Below are 26,455 nucleotides of genomic sequence, written 5' to 3' on the forward strand. Positions count from 1 at the left end.
AATTGGAATAAAAGGAGTTTAGGGTAGACATCAATGAGACAGCAATCCAACAAATAAAATAAGCTGAAAATACATCAAGAGGGCAACATACAGTCTTTAATAACTGACCAGTCAGTGGCGGATCCAGAACTTTTCCTAAAAAGGGGGGGGGGGCGCTGACTGACCTAAGGGGGCCCGCTCCAGTCATCCTTCAGTATATCCCTATATAATCAACCAAATTTTTTCCACGAAAGGGGGGTCGGGCCCCCCACTGGATCCGCCTATGCCAGTGTCCAAACAACATCAAACTCTGAACCATCATGAGTCCACACAAGTTATGAATAAATTGAACAGAAAGATCTGCCTTTAACACCAATTCTCAAAATAACAATAAACAATGAGATATGACAGAAAAATAACTGAAGATGATGTTCGTTACTTGGGACTAGCACATGAAATTATTTTTTTTATATTATCAAACAGTTAAGAACACACTTATAAAAGAACAAGGGTAACACTCCAGTACCATATTCTCCAGGCTTGGCAGTTTATAATGCTGCAGCATCAGTAGGTCAAAAAGTCACACCCATTCCAACTACATCAGTCTTGACCAATAGCACCACTTGAACTCTCTTTATTAGATGTAAAATGGTTGTGTCTAGTGTTTACAAATTTTGTAAAGCAGGAACTGAAAATACATGTTGTCATTCTGACTTTTGCTTGAGAAACATACCCAGTAACTTCAATTAGTTGATATTGAATAATAAAATTGTCACTAAATACCTTCTTGGGTTTTGGAGGTAAAAAATGGTTGCACTATCAACACATGGCAATCGTTTAATCATGTTAATAACATGTTCTACAGATATACATCATCTTAAAGGTTCTTTTTGTTGGATGCAGCCAGTTACAACTGTCACCAAAGAAAATTATTATCTCGTAGATAATTCTACATTAATCTACAAAGAGTGGCAAAGAGGGGACTGGATTGTAGCCTTGGCTAGGGAAGATGAGTTTTGGAGATGCCCATGATATTTTGTGTGCAGTAGTTATAGCGTTGGCTTATTTCTATGGAGATATTTAGGCCCAGCCTCATCAGGCATGGTCAATTGATTTTGAAACTTTTGTATTATATCAAACGTGCATATAAACAAGACACATATCTGTGTCAACAGTTTCTTGATTTACAGATTTTTTCCCCCCAAAGTTTACAAAGGGCAACTACATCACTCCAATTGATAACATATGGCCTTGTTAGCTAAACATAGATAAAAATGGCAATTCATGAAGGTGAAAAAAGTACAAAGACATTTCAGTCAAGTTGAATACTTATGGATCTCATCTAAATTTCTGTTTTATATTAATTTTCAAAGAAATATCCAAGAAGAAAACTATTTCAACAGATCCAACAGTCTATTAATGATTTCTTTATTGATTATTAACGTAAATGACATCAAGGTCAGACAAACCCTTCCAGACATGTAAACTTTGAATACACCAATAATGGTTGACCTTTTGTTTATACTACATAAATCTGAGAAACAGACCTAACCACAAAAGTTTTCACCAATGAACAATCTTAAGTGACATCTTTGTTTTTTAGATTATTGGTTTTATACATAAAACAGATGATTAGTTTTCTAGTTTAAATTAAATTATTTTATATTTTCATTTTGGGGTCACTTATAGCTTACTATGGGGTATGCATTTTGCTCATTGTTGAGGGCTGTACGGTATGTATTTGATAACTTCAATGTCATTTGGTCTCCAATGGAGAATTGTCTTATTGGTAATCATACCACATCTTTTTATTTTTATATGTACACCTTTCAATAATTCAATACATCAAATATAATTCATCTATTGCATATAGTATATGAATAATAGTTGTTAATGTCTGTGTCATTTTGGTCTTTTGTGGATAGTTGTCTCATTGGCAATCATACCACATCTTCTTTTTTATATTGCCTAGCGAGTCTTGACACTGACCAATGCCATGAAAAAGAGGGAAAGGTCAAGGCCAGAAAAACCCAACATGACCGGTATATACTCCATTAAATTCTTCCATATGCAACTTTGGTGCTCCTTTTGCTTATAGTAACTGAATGTACTAACCAGAGTCACAAATGTTGACAAAGGAACCATGAAAAAGGTCAAGGTCAGGTGAAAACAGTTTGACAGACAAGACCTTGCCAGGAGCCTGTATACCAAAATCTTGAGAAATTCTTGATATAAATATATAAGCTTAAAATAAATCACATCTTTCTGATCATATTGCTTGTTACATTTTTGCATCTAAAATCTATCATAATTTTCTGAATAATAGCCAAAAGCTAATTAAAGTTCTTGTGAGCACTGAGGGGGAAAAGATTGCTTTCATTTTTTTCAATTTTCTTAATTTAAAACAAACACAGAATTATAATAAGCCAAGAAAATAATAAATTTGAATTAGAGATATCTTCCTTGCTTATGATTGTACATGAGTTATCAACCTTGTTTATGATTGTAGAGGAGTTATCTCCCTTTGTTCATGGTTGAACATTTGTAGTTTAACCTATTATCAAAAACGTTTTTTTTTTTTTACATTAATTAGGAAGTTGGTTTCTCGTTTGAATTGTTTTACATTTGTGATTTTGGGGCATTTTATAGCTGAATATGTAGTATGGGCATTGCACATTGTTGAAGTCAATACATTGAATTATAGCTGTTAATTTCTGTGTCATTTGGTCTCTTGTAGAGAGTTGTCTCATTGACAATCATACCATACCTTCTTTAATATCATATGCAATGCATTGGAGTTTAGTATGACTTCCATTTTGACTGAAGTAGTACACATTTTTAAGAAATTTTGAAAATCACTAAATCTCGCCCGCTGACCGACTTTATGGCAAAATCAAAATCGCTATCATATTCAGTAAAAGGGTGATTCAAGGAAAAATATAATCTTATTAAATATATTTATTTACATAATATTCCAGTTTCTGAAAACAAATGTACATCAGAAAAAGGCTCGTCTTCTGCAGTTTTCTAACACAAAAAAAAAATTAACACTCTTTACTCCAACATATTTAATCTCTATATTTAATATAATCGAGGGCTATTTCAGAAAAAATAGAAAAGGTGGTTGAAAGGTACTGAAATTATTTTAGTATGAGTGGAGTAACAAAGTTCAATTTGTGAGGTTTTGTACATAAAGTAAAATGAAATTGTATTGGTGATGTCCATTAAAGAAAAGTGCCTTCAACTCCCCTCCCCGCTAAATTTAGTATAAATAATTTCAGAGTCCTTGGCTTAATTGAACCGAGATGATTTTTTTTCATGTTGTTGTTTTCAATTATTTAACAATTGTTATTGACATTTCATACTATATACATTTATTGTATAATATATTTTTTTCCATAGTTACAGCACATTATTGTTTAACACAAATACATTTAATGTCCAATGAACACTATAATTCTTCATAAAGTTTTTGCCAATATCATCTCATGTCAATTTAATGTTACTTTTATAGTGCCTGCTACTTCTATCAATATATAATTCATGTCAATTTAAATGTCAACATTTATATAGTTATATTTTAACGTTAACATAAAGACATGGATAGCACAAGCTTGTTCAGGTTTAGATGGTTGATAATCAATGGTAAACATTCATAAATCATCTTGGTGGTTGTCTAAATACAAATCAATGTCTTTCATATCTGCATTCTGAATATCTTCAACAGCCTGTAAATAGATATACATGTATAGTCAGTTTTTCTGCCTGTCTAAATCTAAGACATTTTGTATTCTTAATAGTTTTGCATAAAATTTAATAGCAGCATGTTAAAAATACACCAGTAACATATATAGATAAATGATTAACTAAGTAGCTCTTCGTCTCATGGAGTATTGCTTAGGTGGAACACTTTTATTCATGTTTTTTTTTGTAGTTTACTCTAGTCTACATTCAATTTCAAAAGGAGTCTTGCCTACTATTTTCCTGAATTTGTCATAATTTTAATTTGAATTTCATTACACTGTTCATTTTCTCTTCTATAGAAATAGAGGTGTAGTTAGGATTTACCCGGTACAATCTTTTGACAAAAAATCTTACAAAATAATAATCATTACTGAAATATTTAAAATTTATGAGTATTTTTCTTGTGACATATTTTTGGGAAAAGAGAAGCAGTCTTTCAAGTAAGGGTTTATTCCTTCCAGTATAATTATGATCAACCTGTTCTGTACTATCACTATGTCTTTTTTTCTGTGATTTCCATTAGTGATGATGGAGGTTGATGTTCTTTATAATGACTTTTAAACAATAAATGCATCAACACATAATTAGTTCAAAAGATGTTTACAATGACTTGTCAGACAATAATCGTTATAAACAATTTTTTAAAGGAGATGACAGGTCACTATTTGTATTTCAATTGTGAAAGAAACAAATCATAAAACAGACCAGAAACACCAACTTATTGATATAAAAATTGCTAACAAAAGAGATGAAAGTTTGCAATTAGTAAAACCATAAATAAACATAAATAATAAGATTTTTGATAGATTTTAAAACTTAACTGAAAGAGAGAAACATGAGACAATGAAAATATCTATTTGTATAAATCAAATAATTGTTGACTGTCAATGGATTTCCCAATAATTACATGAATTATAATACAATATGTATATTTGTATAAATAAAACAACTGTTTACAGAGAATGGTTATCCCTATTATCATAGCACAATGAATGATTTACATGATATATATAAATTGTAATCCTATATCTAAACCATTTATTTCAGGATTCTTGGATTCTTTGAGATTTGGGTATCTATTACTTTGGCCTCTAAAGTTGTTTTAGGTAGCAATACACAGTTAGAAGTTTAGTTTTGCATTAAGGCCATGGTGATTTTTTTAAATATGAAAGTTTTTGTACAATAAAATTGATTTTTAGATAATTGAAAAATAATATAGTCTTCTTAGTGGGTTTATTTGAACATTAATATTGTTTTTAGCATGTTTTTTTATAGGCCTTTTAAATGTTTTACAGTACATATTTTCCTATCCCTACCGCCCATAGGTCCATGAATTATTATAGTGTTTATCAACAAAGATTTCAGTATCACTGTATCAAAGGTATCACTGTAATTGATTGAAATTTTCCTTTTGACCAAATTTTTTATACTTTTGTGACATGTTCACCCCCCTTTTTGCAATATTTTGTATCAAATAAATGCAGATTGTTGCCATGGTTACATCAAAAAGAGATAACATTTCATTATTATAACCATTAGAATTCAAATCTATGGAAGATTCTCTTTCTATAGATATACACATGCATAACTCAAATATTAAGCCTTATTTGTTAGAAAGGAAGGGAAAGAGGGTGTTTAAAAATTTTGAGTGTCAACTTTAAGTTTTTTTCCTAACTGTGTATTGCTACCTTAGTGTTTATACAATTCAGAAACAGAATTTCAAAGTAGACTAGGAAGGGAAAATCTGTTTGTGCCAAAAATGTGTCCTTTTGCACTACAACTCATTTGTGCCACTAGTTTTTATGAAAACCTAGAATCATTTGCACTAAAACATAATTTCATAAAGCATTCAGATTGCCCTAATAAATCCATATTTTTTTTAAATGGCTTTAGTTCTCTTTTTCAACCAGGTATGGGACCAGTTGTTTTCATTGGCAACTTGTTATTGCTTCACATGCTTCAGTCATGTTAGTATCACTTTCATAATTTGTATTTTTCTTACATTTGACACACATAAGATGAATATTTATACAGTGTCACTAGTAGACAATAATAAAATCCAATTTAATAAAAACACCTAAAGTTTTCCTTCGTGATCTTCAGATAACTTGAAAATTATGCATTCAAACTTTTGTATCTATACAACAGGTACTTTTGGAATGGACCAATAATTTTTCTAAATATTTTTTATGCTTTGTCTTTCTTGTTTTATACTGTTATTTGTACCAACCTTTGACCATTTATCTGATATTTTATCTATTTTCTGTTTTGTTTTTATCAACTTTTTCTGTTTCTTCTCGTGTGCATCTTTTAACATTTTGTTAACAGATTCAAGTTCTGTGACCATCTTCTCAAGTTTCATTTTATGTTTAAGTTTAATAGGCATAGTATGGGCAACACTATCCTTCACTGGATCACCCGAAGGTCGCCTACAAAACATGTATCATGTATATATTGATTACTAATTAAACAACACTAATATTGTGTTTGGACAATCGTTGTAGGGTTCTGTTTGAAGAACAGCCTTTAGAGCTAAAAACATTGGCGTTTGCATCAACTCATAGTTTCAACTCAGTGGCAAATCCATGAGGAGGGGGGTTGTTGGAACCCCCCTTTTTATGGAGGATCAAATGGTTTTCAAAAAGAACTTATTTAGAACCCCATTTTAAAAATAGCTAGATCCTTCCCTGCAACCAATCTAAATGCATGAAAATGCTAGTAAACAAAATTCTAAGACTAGAGATCCAGTTGAGATGACCAATGATAATCTGTTTACCGCTATTTTACCTATAAAGACGTTGTCAATTTCATTAGCAACACCACGTGCCTCCTTAGTTTCAAGCTATAATTTTCCATCTCAAACGAGTCGCATCATATGAAAAATTATCACGAAAAAATATGAAAGGAAAAATGCACAAAATAGGGATAATTGCATTTATTGTGCCATAAAGTAAATACAATTGGTAAGACATGAGTTTTTATATCTTTTGTATTCAAAAATAAAATCACAATTGTAACAATTTTCTAAATATAGGTAAACAGTCATGATAGTACTGATGCTGAGTGATGCAGATACTGAAATAGTAAGTCTTCTTATATTCTACTAAACTGTGTTGTAAATATCTAATTCTACTATTAAAGAAAGGAAATTCTTTCCAAATCATATTGAAAATGATATGTAAAAATAAATTGAAATACAATTTTTAAAATAGCGGCAATGTTTAAATTGTGCATAACAAGTTTTATTACTACAACAAAGAAAAAAATAACCAATAAAACAATTACCCATATCATATTCATTTATAGTTTAATATTTCAAAGCTATTCCTTAAAACTAAAAATATGCTTATGTCAGATGTGCTTTTTCTTGTTAACATTTTTCACAGAATTATTTCTGATATTAGAAATCTGCCACAGATGTTATGAACAAAAATGACTTAAAGTTTATTATCCTCTTTAAATATCATATAAACTAGATGTGTCAAAGCAACACAAATGGCCCTGTCTCAAGAAGTTGAAAAATCTGCAATTTCAATTACACGTGTGGACACAAACATGATGGTATTAATAAGTCTCACATGTATCAAAAATCAGCTTAAAATCTGGAGGCATATAGAAATAAAGTCTGTATTACTGTGATTTTTTTTTAAAAGGTTTAAAGACACAAATTTTTAGACTGGCGTACTGTGATGTGTAAGACCGGCGTTTTACGTTTCCGCAAATTGGCATTACTTTTCCCGAAAAAAAATATGACGTTTCCACCAAAAAAAGTTTACGTTTCAGCAAATAAATATCTTACTTTTCTGGAAAAAAAGTAACTATTCTGGAAAAAACAAATTGTTACTTTTCCGCTAATAATTAAGGAATACCTGTCGATCGAAAGTGAAGTTATAATCACAAAATAAATATTTATTAAGTTAAAGGTCATCATTACATGCAAGCAAAACTCGTCATAAAACGTATCAAAACGTATATTCAAAAGTTAGCACTAATCAGATATATCTTGATATATATGAGTTCATAAGCCAGTTCTGGCAGAATATGTGTAGCCAATACGTCGTACAAAGTCCACAGTAGTACATTCACCGTTTACAAGTTTTGTATTTTGTTTAAAAGGGAAGACTTAGTCCATCTTCTTCTTTCCATATTTCCGAAGGGTTGCTTTAACGGTTAGAATACTCAACTTTATGTAAGATGTTGTTTGCAATTTCAATAACACATCAACAAAGACAAAAATATTAGGATGGCTAGCGTAAAACTGCTCGCTCGTTTAGGTGGGCATGAAAGACTAGGCACTATTCGTTGTTCTCTTTTCTTGGGGTCAAGAGGTGATGCCTAATTTATCTAATATATATTCAAATATTTATAATTTACCAGGTAATTTTCCGGAAAAGTAATATATACAAATTGCGGAAACGTATACTTTGAATTTGCGGAAACGTAGTATTGGGACTTTGAAAAATTATCGGAAATGCAATACGCCCTGTAAGACCTGTGATATTTATTTATTATTCTAAAAGTTTAAGTGATAGGGCCTTTTATTTTTATTTTATTTAAATTTTTAGTTTTAAAGATTTTATTTAAGAGACAGTTTTATTTATTTTTTCTCTGTGTTTTACTGGTTAAATTTCTAACTTATATTTTCTCATAGTTAAGTGAATAAATCCTTTAATGCAAATTTTTATAGATTTCACTTGTGTATATACCGCAGGGAATGTAAATACTTATAATTTTCATCATTATTTTATTTAATTTTTGGTTGACTGTTATATTCTAATATGTTTTTATGGTATTCATTGTGATATATATTTCCCCTTTCAAAGCTTTTAATTTACATCATTATTCTATTTAATTTCTGTTTCATTCTTATGTTCATATATATATATATATAATTGCTATTATTGTATGCATTGTGATATATATTTTCCTTCAATTTTATATGTTAAGCGCTTAGAGTATTATGTTTATTAGATACTGGTAGGCGCTATATAAAAGCTATGTAATAATAATTTTCAACAACTTTCATTTTTCAATTTTAGCAAAAATTATTGGAGCTAAACAAAACTTAAACTTGATCTATAACTCATCATGGTTAGCTCACATACCAAAAATCAGTCCAATATCCCAAAGCATTTAGAAAAAAAGTCTGAATAACTGAAAATTTTCTAAAATTTATCAAAGTCCAAAGCCCAAAATTACAGCAAAAATTAGCCAAGCTAAACTTGGCCAGTAACTCATCATGGGTAACTCACAAACCAAAAATCAGCCCAATATCTGAAAGAGTTTAGAAAAAAAAGTCCATATAACTGTGATTTTCAACAATTTATCAAAGTCCATAGCCCGTAATTTCAGCAAAAATTAGCCGAGCAGAACAAAACTTAAATCTGTAACTCATCTTGGTTAACTCACATGCCAAAAACCATCCCAATATCTGAAAGTGTTTATGAAAAAAGTCTGTATAACTGCTTTTCAACAATTTATCAAAGTCTGAAGCCCGTAGTTTTGGTAATAAATTAGCGGAGCGGATTGAAAGTTAATCTTGATCTATAACTCATCATGGTTTACTCACATATATCAAAAATCAGCCCAATATCTTTATCTAGAAAAAAACCTCTGTATAATGGTTTGTTGCGGAATGACGGAAAGACGGACAAGGGTAAAACTATATGGCACAGACAACTTCGTTGGGGGGTCATAAAAATTCCAAAAACCTGACGTTTAATACAAGCATGACAAGGTAAGATAAAGAAGAAGAAAAAGAAGGAGAAGAAGAATATAGAACAAATTAAATAGTCTAATGGACATATACATCTTACAAATATTCCACATACCAAATGGTGGTAAGTAATACCAAAAATATGGATCTGATTCAGACGAAAATTAAATAACTAGTAGTAGTAATCATGGTATGGTATTCCAAATTCTACATTTACAATGATCAACCTATGTCATGAAAACTTAACCTCACAATGGATCATAAACAAGAGGCTCTCAGGAGCCTAAATTGCTCACCTGCATTTCAGAGGAGAAGATTTTTAAATGTTCACAAACTTGATGAACAAATTGTCTTTAAAGGGCAATAACTCCTTAAGGGTTCAATTGACAATTTTGGTCATATAACTTTTTTTGTAGATCTTACTTTGCTGAACATTATTGCTGTTTACAGTTTACATCTATCTATAATAATATTCAAGATAATAACAAAAAACTGCAAAATTTCCTTATTAAAACTACCAATTTAGTGGCAGCAACCCAACAATGGGTTGTTCGATTCGTCTGAAAATTTCAGGGCTGATATATATTTTGACCAATTGAACAATGTGACCCATTTTAGATTTGTTCTAAAAGCTTTAGTTTTTGAGATATAAGACAAAAACTGCATTTGACCTCTATGTTCTATTTTAGCCATGGTGGCCATGTTTGTCGATGGAGCAAAACTTTGGATAAAATTTATAAACTAGATACCCTAAGGAACATTAAGTTTAAGTTTGAAGGTATTTGGCCAAGTAGTTTCAGAGGAGAAGACTCTTGAAATAGTTTACAGACGAAGACGACGACGGACGCCAAGTGATGGCATAAGCTCAGGCCCAGACGAGCTAAAAATGAAAGAAAGGTCTAAAATTGTGACAGTATCAGATTGACATTAAAAAATATTTACACAAGCCTAATATTGTTAACCTATATCAAATTACAAATGCATGATATTGTATACACTCAACATGTACATGACCAAAGCAATGTGCATAACAACACAAATCTTTAGCACTTGATATATTGAAAAGTTCTTTTGCAGTTTCTTACCATGCTGAAGAATTGATGTCATCACAAGCTTTATCAATCAATTTATCTAACTCATTCATTAATACTGGGATTTTTTCTTCATCAAAAATCTGCTTGACTTCCTCCTGTGACAATAGAATAAATTCATATTTAGTACTTTTATACCTCATTTCCTACTAAACCATTACCCTCATTCTATAAATATCACATATATTGGATCGATCATTATTATTTGTGGAGTACCATTTTTTTTTATGTTCTTTATAGTGATAGTTGAACCACAAAATTGTTATATTCAATAAAATGCAAATTTCCTATAGGTGTGTACACAAAATTTGGCAAAACCATGAAATCAAGTTTCCCTAAAAATTAAATGTATCCTCAATCCACTAAAATGATATTTTTGTCAGATATTTGGAACATCTGGTTTTGACCATGTGGTGTAATTATAAAAATATGCTGGCTAAACCTTTCCTTTTTCTTTTCATAATTTTATTACATATATATTGAACAGCTATTTTGAAAATCCTTATTATTTTTTCAGGGATTTTGAATGAAAATAGGTGCCAACTGATGAAAAATAAAGATTTTTTTTCAATTGCTCTTATCTCAAAAACATGTACACATGCATGGACCTTGGATTTTGTTCTGTTTTTTAGTTCCATTAAACATGTATATATAATATATATCATGTTTATTATATATTAGGGATGGCAACGAGTACTTGAGTACTCGGGTACTCGCTCAGAAGGCAGAGTACTCGAGTACAGTTTTAGTACTCAGATACTCGTTTGCCTGTTATACATTTTGAGATATTTTCTCTTCACATTTCCACTCACTTTAGTTCCGTTGAAATATCCCCTTTTGTAATATTAAATAAAATCAATTAAGATTATAAATATGTTTATCCTGAGGCTACTATTTGTTAAAGTAGTATCAGCAACGTCCTTTCCTTCCGAGGGAATGTTTTCATGTGCACTACTTGTAACAAAAAATAGAAAGTCAAACAGTCTTTCGTCTGAAATTGTTGACAAGATCATATTTCTAAATAAGAACAAAATCAAAGTGACCGGCGGTGAACCGCAACAGATGAGGGACATTTTTAATGGTGTTTGTATACGGATCAACACTTTCATGGATTAATAATTAACTCATCACAAGCCATAAAACTCACCTTTGTTTGTTAATCAAGACTTCTATGTAAACGTGATTGGTATGAGATGTACATTTAAATTAATTTAATCACTCTGTATTTTAAACTTAACTATAATTGTTTAATTTAAAAAAAAAACAAAAGTCGAAAATAAACTGACAACGTCATGGCTTTAAAAAAAAGAAAATCAGACAAAGATGGTGCAAGGGAAGACTGAGCAACACAAAAAAGTAATTTGAAGTCCAATATTATTGTTGCCAAATTAATGGACAAATCCTATCATAAAAGATACCAACTCCTCATGAACAGATGATACATATATTGGCTACTTTGTCGGACTTTATATGCAAATATTTTTGGTTTTTTTTATTGTAATTTGGTTCATGAACACGTACACAAACAATAATTGCTATTATGATAGGTTATTTGTAGAAAACGGCAGTCGGTAATTCATTGCTTAATTAAAACAAAAACAGAGGAGCAATGTTTGTAGTACGTTAGTTTTATATATAACAAAAACACTGCATCCCACTTTAAATCTCAACTTTTCAATAGACGTTTAAGATTCATCCGAGTACTCACGAGTACTCGAGTATCATGACCGAGTATCCGAGTATTAAATTTCAGATCTTTTGACATCCCTATTATATATGTAATAAATTTATAATTGGTCTTTAGATAGCTTCTTATTTAGAACTGAAACAGAGAAGAAAACATCTGTAATCAAATAATTAAACATATGACCTTTTACCTTTAACATAAAAGTACTAAAACTTAGTAGCGTGAAAGGGCTGTTTTCAAAATGTTCTGGTAAATTTTAACGTTTCTAAATGAATATAGCACTTGATAGCTACTGAGGCAAATAAACCTATTGATAGGTATACAATTACATTCATTATCTCAGTGCACTTGGTGCAGCCACTGGCAATACAAAGAAAATTGTTAATATGGTCTGTTTAAATGTTATAAGACTAGTTCATTCCTCGTACATTGTAATTAAATAGCATGATTATATAACACTGTATATATTTATAGCTGCTCAATAAAGCTGAAGATGTTTTTTTATTTCTATATTACATAATATTGCCCTGGTTTTTTTCATATTGAATCTTTCATGTTTTCATTTGCTCATACTTAGAGTGTTCTTAATCTAATATTACATACTATTGTCCTAGGTTTTTAATATTGAATCTTTCATCTTTTCATTTGCTCATACTTAGAGTGTTCTTAATCTAATATTATATAGTCAGAGCTCAGACATTAATAAGTCTGAATCTGCTTTTGACTCATAGAGGTCTAAATTTGTAAGTTTTAGGATTTGTCTCCCTTTAATGCAAGACAAAATATGACTTTAATAAGTCAAATATTGTTAAGCAAGAAATAATTGACCAGAATCAAAAAGTTGCAAATATTGACTCCTACAAGTCGATAAGTGGTTAACTTCAAGACCCATGCATATTTAGAAAAAGGTCATGCATCTAAATCAATAATGACAACATTGAAAGCCAATGCTTTGTCTTCTAAAGAAAAATATGAATGAGAGGCTAAAAAATGGAGGAATCATGTTAATTAACCTTACAATGCAACCACCTGGATTGACACTTAATGAGGTAAAACATCTGTGTTTAGTAAGGAAGTTCAATTAGATAATTAAATATAGATAGCTCAAGTCCTTGTGAACAGTCAGACAGGTTTTTGCTGTCATAGGTGGTGTACTTTGGCCACCAAGTCAAGTTCAGTTTTTTCATCAACATAAATAGACCTAAACAAGTCTGTCATTTTGTGACTTAGGCCAAAAAAAAATATATGTCTGTTTCCTGTTTCCCGACCGACCCTGACTCAAACCCCCCGACCCTAGATCTTTTTATTCAAATCCGGAAAAAAATCTTTTCAGGTCCGGAAAAATTCATTTCCGGCCCGATCCAGATCCGTATTTTACTATGCCCAAACAATCAAAATGGCTGCTCCCAGCACAAATGTGCTACAATTAAGGTTTAAAAAATGTCAGCACTGGGAGGATTATTCAATTAAAGCTTCTTTAAAGGGATTAAATCATTTTGGGGTGCAGGACCCTAACCAAACATGACATGTAACCGACTGCAAATCTGACAGGGAGTGCAAAAATAAAAAAAAAAAAAAAAAAAAAAAAAAAAAATCCCGACCTACCGACCCTGATTTATTTGCCTTGGAAGCAGGAAACAGACATATATTTTTTTTTGGCCTTAGATAAGTCTAAAATTGAAAACACATTTTTACAATAAATACATGTTTTGACTTCTTTAAGTCAAAAACAGAAATCGACTTGTTTATGACTGAGCTCTGACTGTATATTATATACTATTACCCTAGGTTTTTAATATTGAATCTTTCATGATTCCATTTGCTCATACTTCGTTGGAGTGTTCGTAATCTAATATTACATACTATTGTCCTAGGTTTTTAATATTGAATCTTTCATGTTTTCATTTGCTCATACTTAGAGTGTTCTTAATCTAATATTACATACTATTACCCTAGGATTTTAATATTGAATCTTTCATGTTTTCATTTGCTCATACTTAGAGTGTTCTTAATCTAATATTACATACTATTACCCTAGGATTTTAATATTGAATCTTTCATGTTTTCATTTGCTTATACTTTGGTTCACATGTACTTGGACTTGAATGTAGGCCAAGAGTAAAAGGACAACAGAGGTATGTTTGTGAATAAAGTCAAGAGATTCCTGCAGTACATTGAAAGGGGAATCAAAAGATGTATGATGCACAACAATGCAGAAACTTTTTTGGACCAGCTTTGCTTAACCCAAGATGGATTCATTTTAAGTACAATGTATGGCATGTTCTATCAACAATAAAAACTGTAATTCTAAAATCAAAGTGCTGTAAGCACTGTAGGCAGTTAACCAAAAACCAAGGCAAACATAATTATGAAAGCTGTGGCAATGTTGCTTCAATTTTTGTTTAAAGATTTAAAAGAACAATCATTACACATTCATATGGGCTATTTCAAAAAAAATGATGCCTTTCCTTTAAACCTTTGTCAGTCTCTTGTATGATACTATATCTGTAATGTTTTTAGGTCAGATAATGTATTATGATTAGTTGGTCCTAACTACCAAAGATAATAGCAGTATGTGCTCTGTTTAAAAAATATTGTCCAAAATTGTACCTCAAAATGTCAGGAGTGTAACGCTTTTAGTGTGACATTTAGAAGAAAGCATGTGCATTCATTGATGATATAGAATAAATAAGGGCAGATACAATACCAAACAATATCTTTCATCCAACTATTATATCTTGACTATGATTTCTTGTTTAATTCTTCCATATATCTACATTTTTATGAGCCTCATAAGGTAAGTCAAATAAGTTTGTGTTAAAAAAAAAATGTTAGTAAAAGTCAATATGCTGCCAGAAAATGTCTTTGTAGGTGAAATAACATGTTTCTGTACATCTTGCACGGTTTATTCTTTTAGGTAAGTATCATAGCTTGGCACAGGTGCATCCAGTTGACCCTGAAGTTCTACTACTGGAATATTATGGTTACAATAAGAGGACTACCCAGGTCTGTCAGGAGTGTAACAACTGGGTTAAGATGTATTTTTTTTAGAAACAATGTTGTTATAGTTGTTGTTTTTTCTTGAATTTCAGTGAACATTACCTGTTACAGTTTATCAGTAACAAACATGCCATTATTATGGCCTTCATTGCTTTTGTATGCTCAATACTTCAATGTCAGGAGTGTAACACAAAAAAATGCCTTATTTCAATCTTATTAGCAAAGGTAAGTTATTGGAAGAAAAACAAGCTGACAATTATTATAAAATGACATTACTACACCTCAGCTTAACACAGAATACAAGTCTACATCATTACTTTTGAAATTTTTGAACTAAAATTGCAATTGAACTAGCTTGTTTAAATGTGTTACAGTCCTGACATACAAGTATTGAGCATAAACAAGCAATAAAGGCCATAATAATGGCATGTTTGTTACTGAAAATATGCAACAGATGGTGTTCACACTCAAATTCCAGAAAGGAAAACCAATAATAACAACATTGTTTCTATAAAAAATAACATGAATGTTACACTTAAACATTTTAAAGCGTTACACTCCTGACATTTTTGGGTACATTTTTGGACAATTTTTAATATACAGAGCACATACTGCTACCATCTTTGGTAGAACGAACAAACTTATCATAATACATTATCTGACATAAAAACAGCATATATATAGTATCAAACAAGAGACTGAACAAGGTTTAAAGGAAAGCCATCTTTTTTTTTAAATAGACAATTAGCAAAATTTGTAAATATGTAAGAAGTATATAATTTTTTTTAACCTGTTCTTAATTTGCACTAAAATAATATGTGAAATATAAAGACTCTACATGATTTCAGGTCTGTTTCAGGTTAAAATATGGTAGCAATAAATTATGGTCAGGAGTGTAACATTTGTTACACTCCTGACAAGTTTCTGATGTAGCTTATCTATAACAAAATTCAACATGATTCTTTATTAAAATAATTGTAACATCTTTACAATGTTATGAGAAAGCTGATCTGTCTTGTAAAAGTGATTTTTCTGCACACTATTCACCAAAGATTCTTAAAAATTAAAGTGTAATTCTCATTAAACATATTAAAAGTTTGCTCTTTGCTCAGAAATTAAAAAAATATGTAATCAAATATCTAATAAATTTATTTATTTGTGAGATTGTAAATTTAAAATAGATATCATTACTGATTTTCTAAACATTCCATTAAAAAACAGTCTTACAGTTACTGAAAAAATATGTCAGGAGTGTAACAAAAGGATAAAAAACACATGTTTGTATTTTTTAAATGAAGAAAACTTAGAATTGACTGAAGCAATTGTTGTGAAATTTTCAGAGGATGTAATTAGATCATATATGTTTGCTTCCTTATACTTTTTATATAAAATTAAAGCTTTTGCAAAGAGATATAAAAACTTTTGAAATAAGATATTAAAGAATACACTAAAAATTGGTGAAATTTACATATTTAAAAAAAAAAACTGTTTATAATTAAAAAAAAATTGCAGGAAAATCATTTAGTACCTTATTGCAACAAACAAAAAAATTACATTGATATTTATATTCTTATTTATGTTTGTCAGTTGATATTATTATTATGTTGTTTCCTTTGAAAAGTGGATGAATTCTTATGAGTAAAATGTTGTTAAAATTTTTGTTTTTATTATTTTGCATTTACCCTTGGTAGTTTTGTAAACTTGAATGTCTCTGGATTAAAGAAAAATGATAGAAAAAAGATTAGCAATGACTTAATTTTTTACCATGTTTGTCACACTTTGGCATCATTTTTTTTGAAATAGCCCATATATAATTGTACATTTATGTTCATTTAATGAATTAATCATAAAGGCAAATAATTCATAATTTATCAAGGTCTTCAATAGCAACGTATATCATGTATATATCAAGTATATTTTTTTTCGTGGTCATGAGTCTTGAGTCAGCAGTGGTACAAATTCGCAATGATTGCAGTTCTTCTAGTTGATCGTAATTGTTCGTATTAGTTGACTGTTAGTAGTTCAAGTTGACTTTAGTACGAGCTTGTAAAAGTATGAATGGACTTGCTCCCCTGGAAAGAAAACTGAGCTTGTGTTCTACAGTACAAAAGTTATGAGACACAAATCAGACAAATGTTTACTACTACAGGAATCAATGGTGAGGTCTGACTGACCTGTCCATATTAATAGTAAATGTAAATGACTCCCACCTTCACCCCAAGTCCATGATGTCTAAGTTTGGAATAAAATGACAGGGTTTAGGTCTAGCAAAGTGATATGCATATGTGACACATATGAGATTGACCTTGTATGTCATTCAATCTTTTTGAATTGACAAACAGGAATGAATATGGTTTAGGAGTTAGTATCTCAATCTTTTACAAGTTCTCAAAACACACACAAGAGGGTGTGGGGTGACCCTAGGGACTACTCCTATTTTTCAATTGATTTTTTATATTGTCCCATACATGAATATACATGTATATGGTTTAGGGGTGGGGATCTCGGCCATTATCAAGTTTTCAAACAGGAGGAGGTGGGGGACCCCAGTGACTTCCCCTATAATTCATTATTTGTTATATTGTCCAATACATGAATATATATGGTTGAGGGGTGGGGATCTCATTTGTTTCCAAGTTATCAAACAGGATTGGGTAGGGTGACCCTTAGGACTCTCCCTATATTTCATTTGATTAGTTCTTTTGTCCCGTACATGAAAATATTCGGTTTAATTTAAAGGTGGGGATCTCGACTGTTTCCAAGTTCTCAAACAACAGGAGGGGTGGGGTGACCGCAGGGACTCCCCCTATAATTTATTTGATTTGTTATTTAGTCCCATACATGAGTGTATATGGTGAAGGGGTGAGGATCTCGACTGTTTCCAAGTTCTCAAACAGGAGGGTGCAGTGACCCTAAGGACTCCCCCTATGATTCATTTGATTTGTTATATTGACCCATACATGAATATATATGGTTTAGGGGTGGGGATCTCGACCGTTTCCAAGTTCTCAAACAGGAGGGTAGGGATGACCCACAGGGACTCCCCCTATATTTTATTCGATTTATTATATTGTCCCATACATTAATATATATGGTTTAGGGGTGGGTATCTGGACTGTTTCAAAGTTCCCAAACAGGAGGGGTGGGGTGACCACAGGGACTCCTCCTGTATTTCATTTGATTGGTTATATTGTCCCATACGTGAATAAATATGGTTGAGGGGTGGGGATCTCGACTGTTTCCAAGTTCTAAAGCAGGAGGTGGTAGGTGACCCTAGGGACTTCACCTATATTTCATTTGATTAGTTATATAGTCCCATACATGAATGTATATATGGTTGAGAAGTGGGGATCTCATCCGTTTCAAAGTTATCAAACAGGAGGGGGTAGAGTGTCCCAAAGGACTCCAAATACATATCATATGATTTGCTTACATTCAGGTATCATATAATCTAGTTGCACTATATGTGTAAAATAAGAAACTTCCAGCTATTTTAACTGACCCATCAAAATTGAGAAAAAAATATACCCATTGAAATTGCAGTAAAATGTTTACACTTTAAAAGCATCTAACTTGCTTTACCAATATTTATTACTGATTAAGAAAATTTATACTGTCACCAGGACCATATATATTGTTAGATATACTGTTCCCAGCTGTCAAAAAGACTCACAATGTATTGGATTTTGACATTAGAATTTGTCAAAAAGTACAAAATATTTTCTGTTTTTTCATTCTTTTACATATATCTTTTAGTTTTCAATTCTAGTGTTTATATTTATTTACCATGCAAAGATGTATTTTGTCATCTGTCTGATTTTTTTAAAAGTTGATCGCCAAAACCCGGAGTTACCCATATCCGCTTCTGGAATCGGATCCGATATTGTAATTTTCTTCTCATGTCAGCCATTTTGTTTTCAATGTTGTTTTTGTCAGTTACGATTTTACTCGAATTAACACATTATTTGTCGGCAATTTTCTGTATAAAGCTAGCGGTTGAACAAAATGAACATCACTGTCATGAATAATAATGCTAAAAACAAGTTTTGAGATTGTTTATTAGGAGACTTTGGTAAAAAGATTCGGAAAGTTATTTTTTTATTTCAGGCCTCTCAAGTCGGGCATGTCGAGCGTATCTAGTAACCAAGTCAAAAGTCTGACTGCAAAAGTGGAAGGTCGCAAACCTCGGACAACCTTTAATTTGAACCCCTGCCTCCAAATTGAAAAGATACAAAAATTTCGTCTTATAATTTAAAATTGCCGCCAACAGCATGAACAGTGGAACTTATTTTAAGACTACTGACGTAGTTGACTACGTATTGACGACAAACAATATTCTTCGACTTTTGCCATTTGGGAAATCTAAACTACTTGTCTTTCGAGATTTTCGGCGATTAAACATTTCATACATTTGTTCTTTGACAGTTTAACCAAAATCTCAGGGGATAATAAACTACATAAAGATTCCTAATGTGCCCTACTTCCTATGTGCAACTTCAAAACTTTTGGATAAATCGACGATCATTTAAGGTTTTTCTGGTCATACTTTTTGTAATCAAGAATTAAAAGTATGAAAAAACTGTCCAATTAGTTATAAATAACATAACATCCAGCTAGATAATAACAATGGCACATATTTCTGCATTTATTGGGTAGAACACAAATCTAGGGTGCTCGCATAAGGCAGTTAACTGCCTAAAAATAAGTCAAACTTAATAGTTAACATGATCTGTTCAGTCAACAAATTTCATCATTTAACATAAATTATCAACTCACATTAAAATTTGATTCAACTTGTCGTGTCAACTCTAAGTACATAGTTCTGAATGCATCAGGATTCTTCTTATAAATTGGATGGAAATGGTGCTGAAATCTAGCATACCTAAAAAGTACAAAACATCACATGTATAGGAAATCTTCCCCTGGATTTTGAACTGTCAACATGCATGTACATATGTGTATATAAATCAGAATACATGTACATTTGTATATTAACATGTACAGTAGTCTTCATTTTTAAACAACAAAAGTGTCAATAAATGACCAAACAGACATGACAGACGGTTTTCAATTTCAACTAAGAATAAAATTTTATAAAACAGTACTCCTTATTAAAACAATTAAAATATACTGTCCTCAAGTTAATTTTATGTCTTCAAGATAGAAAAAAATCAAGTCCTCAAGTTAATTTTATGTCTTCAAGATAGAAAAAAATCAAGTTGAGGATTTGTACAGTTTTGAGCAATGTTTGAATAATAAACCTTAATGTAAATCCTTGGATATCACATGAAATCTGTCAGATAGGCTTTTCAGTATAAAATTGATAAAATCTCAGACTCCCTGAGACTTTGCGAGATTTATGGATTTTGGCGTCTGACTGACAAAAATGTATTGGAATTGCTCAATAAATTTACTGCATAGTTCTTATTGTAAATAAATACAAAATGTACAAGTTTTATCATAAAGTAGATATACATGTATTTTGCCATATAAAATAAGTTGGATTTATTTGATGTGAAGTGTTTTATAATGGTTTGTAAATTTGAGAATGCAATCAGCACCATTCTTTATTACACTGTTTGATTTCTGTACCATTCTGTGATGAAATGAATGTGATTTTAACAAGTTTAAAGTGACTGAATACAAGTTGGTACACTGGCATCACTATACAACTAGTCTGAATGACATTTTATAGATATAATCAGAAATTATAAGAATAAAAGCAAGTACGTTTTTAACACATGACTGTTTCCGTATTGTATCTTTATAAACTAATTGTGCTGTATATGTCATGTATGTGTATGGTATCAATATGAGTTTAGATTGTAATGGTAATTATAGAATATACTTAGAATGTTATGGTATCCATAGAATTTACTTATGACTTGTTGTTACATGCATCTACAATGTATATTTTATTTATATATTGTTTAAATATTTATTGTCTGTATTTGGATCACGCCTCTATTGCACATACTCTTTCAAATAAAATATTGAATTGAATTGAATTGAATAAACTATGTCTGGACGATAAAATCGGCTACAAATTAGGCAGTGTCAAGTCCCACCAATATATATGTTCCTGTCTAAGTCATGCAAGTACATGTATATGGAAATTATAAAAAAATCCAGAGTTTTTCATGTTTTGTCATCATGGTCATGTTTGTTGTACTCTAATATTTGACAATTGGTTAGACTCTCCTGACCAGTGCTTGATAATTTCACACTGTTTTTGACTGTTTACCAACATAATCGTGCAAAGTAATTCATGACCTTTTGTTTGATCAAAGTTGACCTTACATGTATTTGAAATAAAAGGACCTGATTGGTGGTATACTTCCTTTTATGACATCACCTTGGGTGCAGGGCATGCATGATTCACATGCTAAAAATATGCCAAATTTGATTACAATTTGACCAGTTCTCAATAATGTTATAAAAACCTCAGAATAAAAACTAGAGGCTCTAAAGAGCCTGTGTCGCTCACCTTGGTCTATGTGAATATTAAACAATGGACACAGATGGATTCATGACAAAATTGTGTTTTGGTGATGGTGATGTGTTTGTAGATCTTACTTTACTAAACATTCTTGCTGCTTACAATTATCTCTATCTATAACAGTACTTTCTGTGGAAAATGTTATTGAAAATCTTCAAATTTTAAGAAAATTGTTAAAAATTGACTATGAAGGGCAATAACTCCTTAGGGGGTTAATTGACTATTTTGGTCATAGTGAATTATTTTTAGTTCTTACTTTGCTGTACATTATTGCTGTTTACAGTTTATCTCTATCTATAATAATATTCAAGATAACAAAAAAACAGCAAAATTTCCTCAAAATTACCAATTCAGGGGCAGCAACCTAACAAGCGATTATCTGATTCATCTGAAAATTCCAGGGCAGATAGATCGTGACCTGATCAACAATTTTACTTCCTGTCAGATTTGCTCTTAATGCTTTGGTTTTTGAGTTATAAGCCAAAAACTGCATTTTAACCCCATGTTCTATTTTTAGCCATGGCGGCCATCTTGGTTTGTTGGCCGAGTTACCGGACACATTTTTTTAACTAGATACCCCAATGATGATTATAGCTAAGTTTGGTTAAATTTGGCCCAGTAGTTTCAGAGGAGAAGATTTTTCTAAAAGATTACTAAGATTTACGAAAAATGGTTAAAAATTGACTATAAAGGGCAATAACTCCTAAAGGGGTCAACTGACCATTTTGGTCATGATGACTTATTTGTAGATCTTACTTTGCTGAACATTATTGCTGTTTACAGTTTATCTCTATCTATAATAATATTCAAGATAATAACCAAAAACAGCAAAATTTCCTTAAAATTACCATTTCAGGGGCAGCAACCCAACAACGGAATGTCTGATTCATCTGAAAATTTCAGGGCAGATAGATCTTGACCTGATGAACAATTTTACCCCTGTCAGATTTGCTCTAAATGCTTTGGTTTTTGAGTTATAAGCCAAAAACTGCATTTTACCCCTATGTTCTATTTTTAGCCATGGCGGCCATCTTGGTTGGTTGGCCGGGTCACCGGACACATTTTTTAAACTAGATACCCCAATGATGACTATGGCCAAGTTTGGTTAAATTTGGCCCTGTAGTTTCAGAGGAGAAGATTTTTCTAAAAGATTACTAAGATTTACGAAAAATGGTTAAAAATTGACTATAAAGGGCAATAACTCCTAAAGTGGTCAACTGACCATTTTGGTCATGTTAACTTATTTGTAGATCTTACTTTGCTGAACATTATTGCTGTGTACAGTTTATCTCTATCTATAATAATATTCAAGATAATAACCAGAAACAGCAAAATTTCCTTAAAATTACCATTTCAGGGGCAGCAACCCAACAACAGAATGTCCGATTCATCTGAAAATTTCAGGGCAGCTAGATCTTGACCTGATGAACAATTTTACCTCGTGTCAGATTTGCTCTAAATGCTTTGGTTTTTGAGTTATAAGCCAAAAACTGCATTTTACCCCTATGTTCTATTTTTAGCCATGGCGGCCATCTTGGTTGGTTGAGCGGGACACCGGACACATTTTTTAAACTAGATACCCCAATGATGATTATGGCCAAGTTTGGTTAAATTTAGCCCAGTAGTTTCAGAGGAGAAGATTTTTCTAAAAGATTACTAAGATTTACGAAAAATGGTTAAAAATTGACTATAAAGGGCAATAACTCCTAAAGTGGTCAACTGACCATTTTGGTCATGTTGACTTATTTGTAGATCTTACTTTGCTGAACATTATTGCTGTTTACAGTTTATCTCTATCTATAATAATATTCAAGATAATAACCAAAAACAGCAAAATTTCCTTAAAATTACCATTTCAGGGGCAGCAACCCAACAACGAAATGTCCGATTCAACTGAAAATTTCAGAGCAGATAGATCTTGACCTGTTGAACAATATTACCCCATGTCAGATTTGCTCTAAATGCTTTGGTTTTTGAGTTATAAGCCAAAAACTGCATTTTACCCCTATGTTCTATTTTTAGCCATGGCGGCCATCTTGGTTGGTTGGCCGGGTCACCGGACACATTTTTTAAACTACATACCCCAATGATGATTGTGGCCAAGTTTGGTTAAATTTGGCCCAGTAGTTTCAGAGGAGAAGATTTTTGTAAAAGTTAACGCAGGACGACGACGGACGCCGGACGCCAAGTGATGAGAAAAGCTCACTTGGCCCTGTGGGCCAGGTGAGCTAAAAAATAAGAACTATGATGACTATTTGATAAAATGAACATTTTACTGATAATTTGGCATATAAATTTTACTGAAATGGTAATATTTCACAGAAATTTTAGAGATTCTAAAATTTATCAAAATGTGTATTGTTTGGAAAACTATGTTTTTCCGTAAAAAATGTTCATAGTTCATCATTCCTCAGACTGTACACAAACACTGCAGTACCACGGCTCATCAGTGACATATGAAACACCCAAACCGGAATATACATGAAGGGACAAGCAAGTTTACCCAAAATATATTGTTTACATAAAAATGTCTGCAGTCAAGTGAAAATATGAGGGGGCTCTAGGGGGACAAAAAATGATGTTACAAATGCCCTGGATTGAATTTTACTGTAGGAATCACATCATTTGAATTGTAAATGAATTTCTAATCGATCCATGTTATTTCTAACTACTAAATATTTAATTACAAAAAAAGTTACACTTGATTCCAAGAGCAATCTTTTCAACTTCGATTCACCGCTGTACTTATGGAAAGTCCCTGACTTAGAATACCAGAGCCATATCTGTGAAATAAAAAGAAAATTTGATTAGAATATAAAGCCACTGCCCGGTAGTCCATTTCTCGCCATCATCGTTTTGCAACCAGTTAGAAGAGCTAAAACTAAGCATTTGTCTTATTTTACTTTCAACCCTCGAGTGTTTAAATTTTCCTGTGGGCCGGTGTTTCCTATAAAAATGCTTCAAGACTTGAAACTCACTTGTCACGTATTTTACATTGCCTTTATAAATGGTCTATAAGGAAAAACTTGGCGATTTTACTGCCAATTATTCTCCCCTTTACAGGCCTTTTGGTTCATGTCAGATGTAAATAATATGTCAAAGCTGGTCAAAGGCATCATTATCATCCTGATCTCCTGATCAGCAAAGTCCTCCCTACATATAAAGATACAACGTCCATTTACAAAATATTTTGTACACACGTTGACAATTTTGTTTTGGACAAACTTATTTTTAATGAACCCTGCTCTTCAAGTATAAAGACACACAGGGCAATGTTCGTCAGTCATGATTTCAAAACTTTCGACATCGATTTCAAACCTATGCTTTGAATCTCTAAATGCACGCGTTCGTGTCAAACGCTCTAGTGATACCAAACAGACTAAACACTGTACGGGGAAGACAAAGGATAAGGATTCCGCTAAAAAAAGTTTTGAGCGGTAAATACAAATATAAGATTTTCGGTAGGAACGAAGAAAAAAAATAAAATAAATTATTGCTGGGAAATACAAATAAAAGATTTTCAGTCGGAACGAATTTATAGGGTCGGTCGGTAAGGGCAAACAAACAATATTTTAATTTAGGCCTTGTAGATCTTACTTTACTGAAAATTCTTGCCTCTTACAATTATCTTAATTTATAATGAACTTGGCCCATTAGTTACAGAGGAAAATATTTTGTTAAAATTTACAAAAATTTACAAAATTTACAAAATTATTAAAAATTGACTATAAACGGGCAATAACTCCTTAAGGAGTCAACTGACCTTTTTGGTCATGTTGACTTATTTGTGAATCTTACTTTGCTGAACATTATTGCTGTTTACAGTTTATCTCTATCTATAATAATATTTAAAATAGTAACCTAAAACAGCAAAATTTCCTTAAAAATTTCCAATTCAGGGGCAGCAACCGAATATCCAGTTGTCGGATTAAATCTGAAAATTTCAGGACTTGCAAAACAATTTAAACCCCATGTCTGAATGTCTCTTAATGCTTTGGTTTCAGAGTTATAAGCCAAAATCTACATTTTACCCCTATGTTCTATTTTTAGCCATGGTGGCCATCTTGGTTGGTTGGCAGGGTCACCGCACACATTTATTAAACTAGATACCTCAATGATGAATAGGGACAAGTATGGTTAAATTTGTACCAGTACGAGGCAGTAGTTTCAGAGTTCAGAGGAGAAGAGGCCCTCAGGGGGTATTTACAAACAATCCCTGGGTTTACTATCCATACTCGTAGGAAAAATCTTACGAGTGTAGATAGTAAACCCCAATTGACAGAAACAAACGCCTGTGGAATAAACAAAGACACTACTACTACCACTAACAGTAGTGATCAGTAGTCGTAGCTAAACTTCAGAAAATTAAATGATAAATCATTAAATGACTGATTGGTTGTAATTACATTGAATCAGATCCAATTCCTATCTTCTTTACTGCAACTGATAGTGCATATCTTAAAATTTCCAAATGTTTTCCATCGGAATCATCTTGTGAGGAAGAAAAAGAATCTGACAATCCAGACTCGTTTGACATTTTTATGTTTACAAATCCCGCTTTGAGTAAACTGGTACTAGTTCTTAGTTCAAACGATAGGAATGACAATCAGAAAACAGAAAACCAGTCAAACTAAATATGTTGATAAATTATGTATGTGCGGTCCCGATACATGTAAAATTACCTTCGCCAACTCGTACCATATTTTTACCAACTCGTACTTCTACCAACTAGTTCCCAA

General features: G+C 31.7%; 1 protein-coding gene across 1 annotated transcript; it reads right to left on the minus strand.

The window, feature by feature from the left end:
- Positions 1–3,336: 3,336 nt before the first annotated feature.
- Positions 3,337–26,296, minus strand: LOC143072062 (polyamine-modulated factor 1-like). Its single transcript, XM_076246845.1, has 5 exons — positions 26,123–26,296; positions 19,994–20,099; positions 10,525–10,628; positions 5,954–6,152; positions 3,337–3,707 (listed from the first exon to the last, which is right to left on the minus strand). The coding sequence occupies exons 1-5, from the start codon at positions 26,251–26,253 to the stop codon at positions 3,633–3,635; spliced, it is 615 nt and encodes a 204-aa protein (XP_076102960.1). The 5' UTR covers positions 26,254–26,296; the 3' UTR covers positions 3,337–3,632.
- Between the last annotated feature and the right edge of the window lie 159 nt (positions 26,297–26,455).

Source organism: Mytilus galloprovincialis, chromosome 4, assembly GCF_965363235.1.
Source record: "Mytilus galloprovincialis chromosome 4, xbMytGall1.hap1.1, whole genome shotgun sequence".
NCBI lineage: Eukaryota > Metazoa > Mollusca > Bivalvia > Mytilida > Mytilidae > Mytilus > Mytilus galloprovincialis.

Excerpts from the sequence above, each read along its gene's own strand:
- LOC143072062 (XM_076246845.1), bottom strand. The coding sequence starts at position 26,253 with ATGTCAAACGAGTCTGGATTGTCAGATTCTTTTTCTTCCTCACAAGAT. Across the intron at positions 10,629-19,993 it reads AAGTTGAATCAAATTTTAAT|GAGGAAGTCAAGCAGATTTT; the intron begins GTGAGTTGATAA and ends CTATTGTCACAG. Across the intron at positions 6,153-10,524 it reads GACATCAATTCTTCAGCATG|GCGACCTTCGGGTGATCCAG; the intron begins GTAAGAAACTGC and ends CATGTTTTGTAG.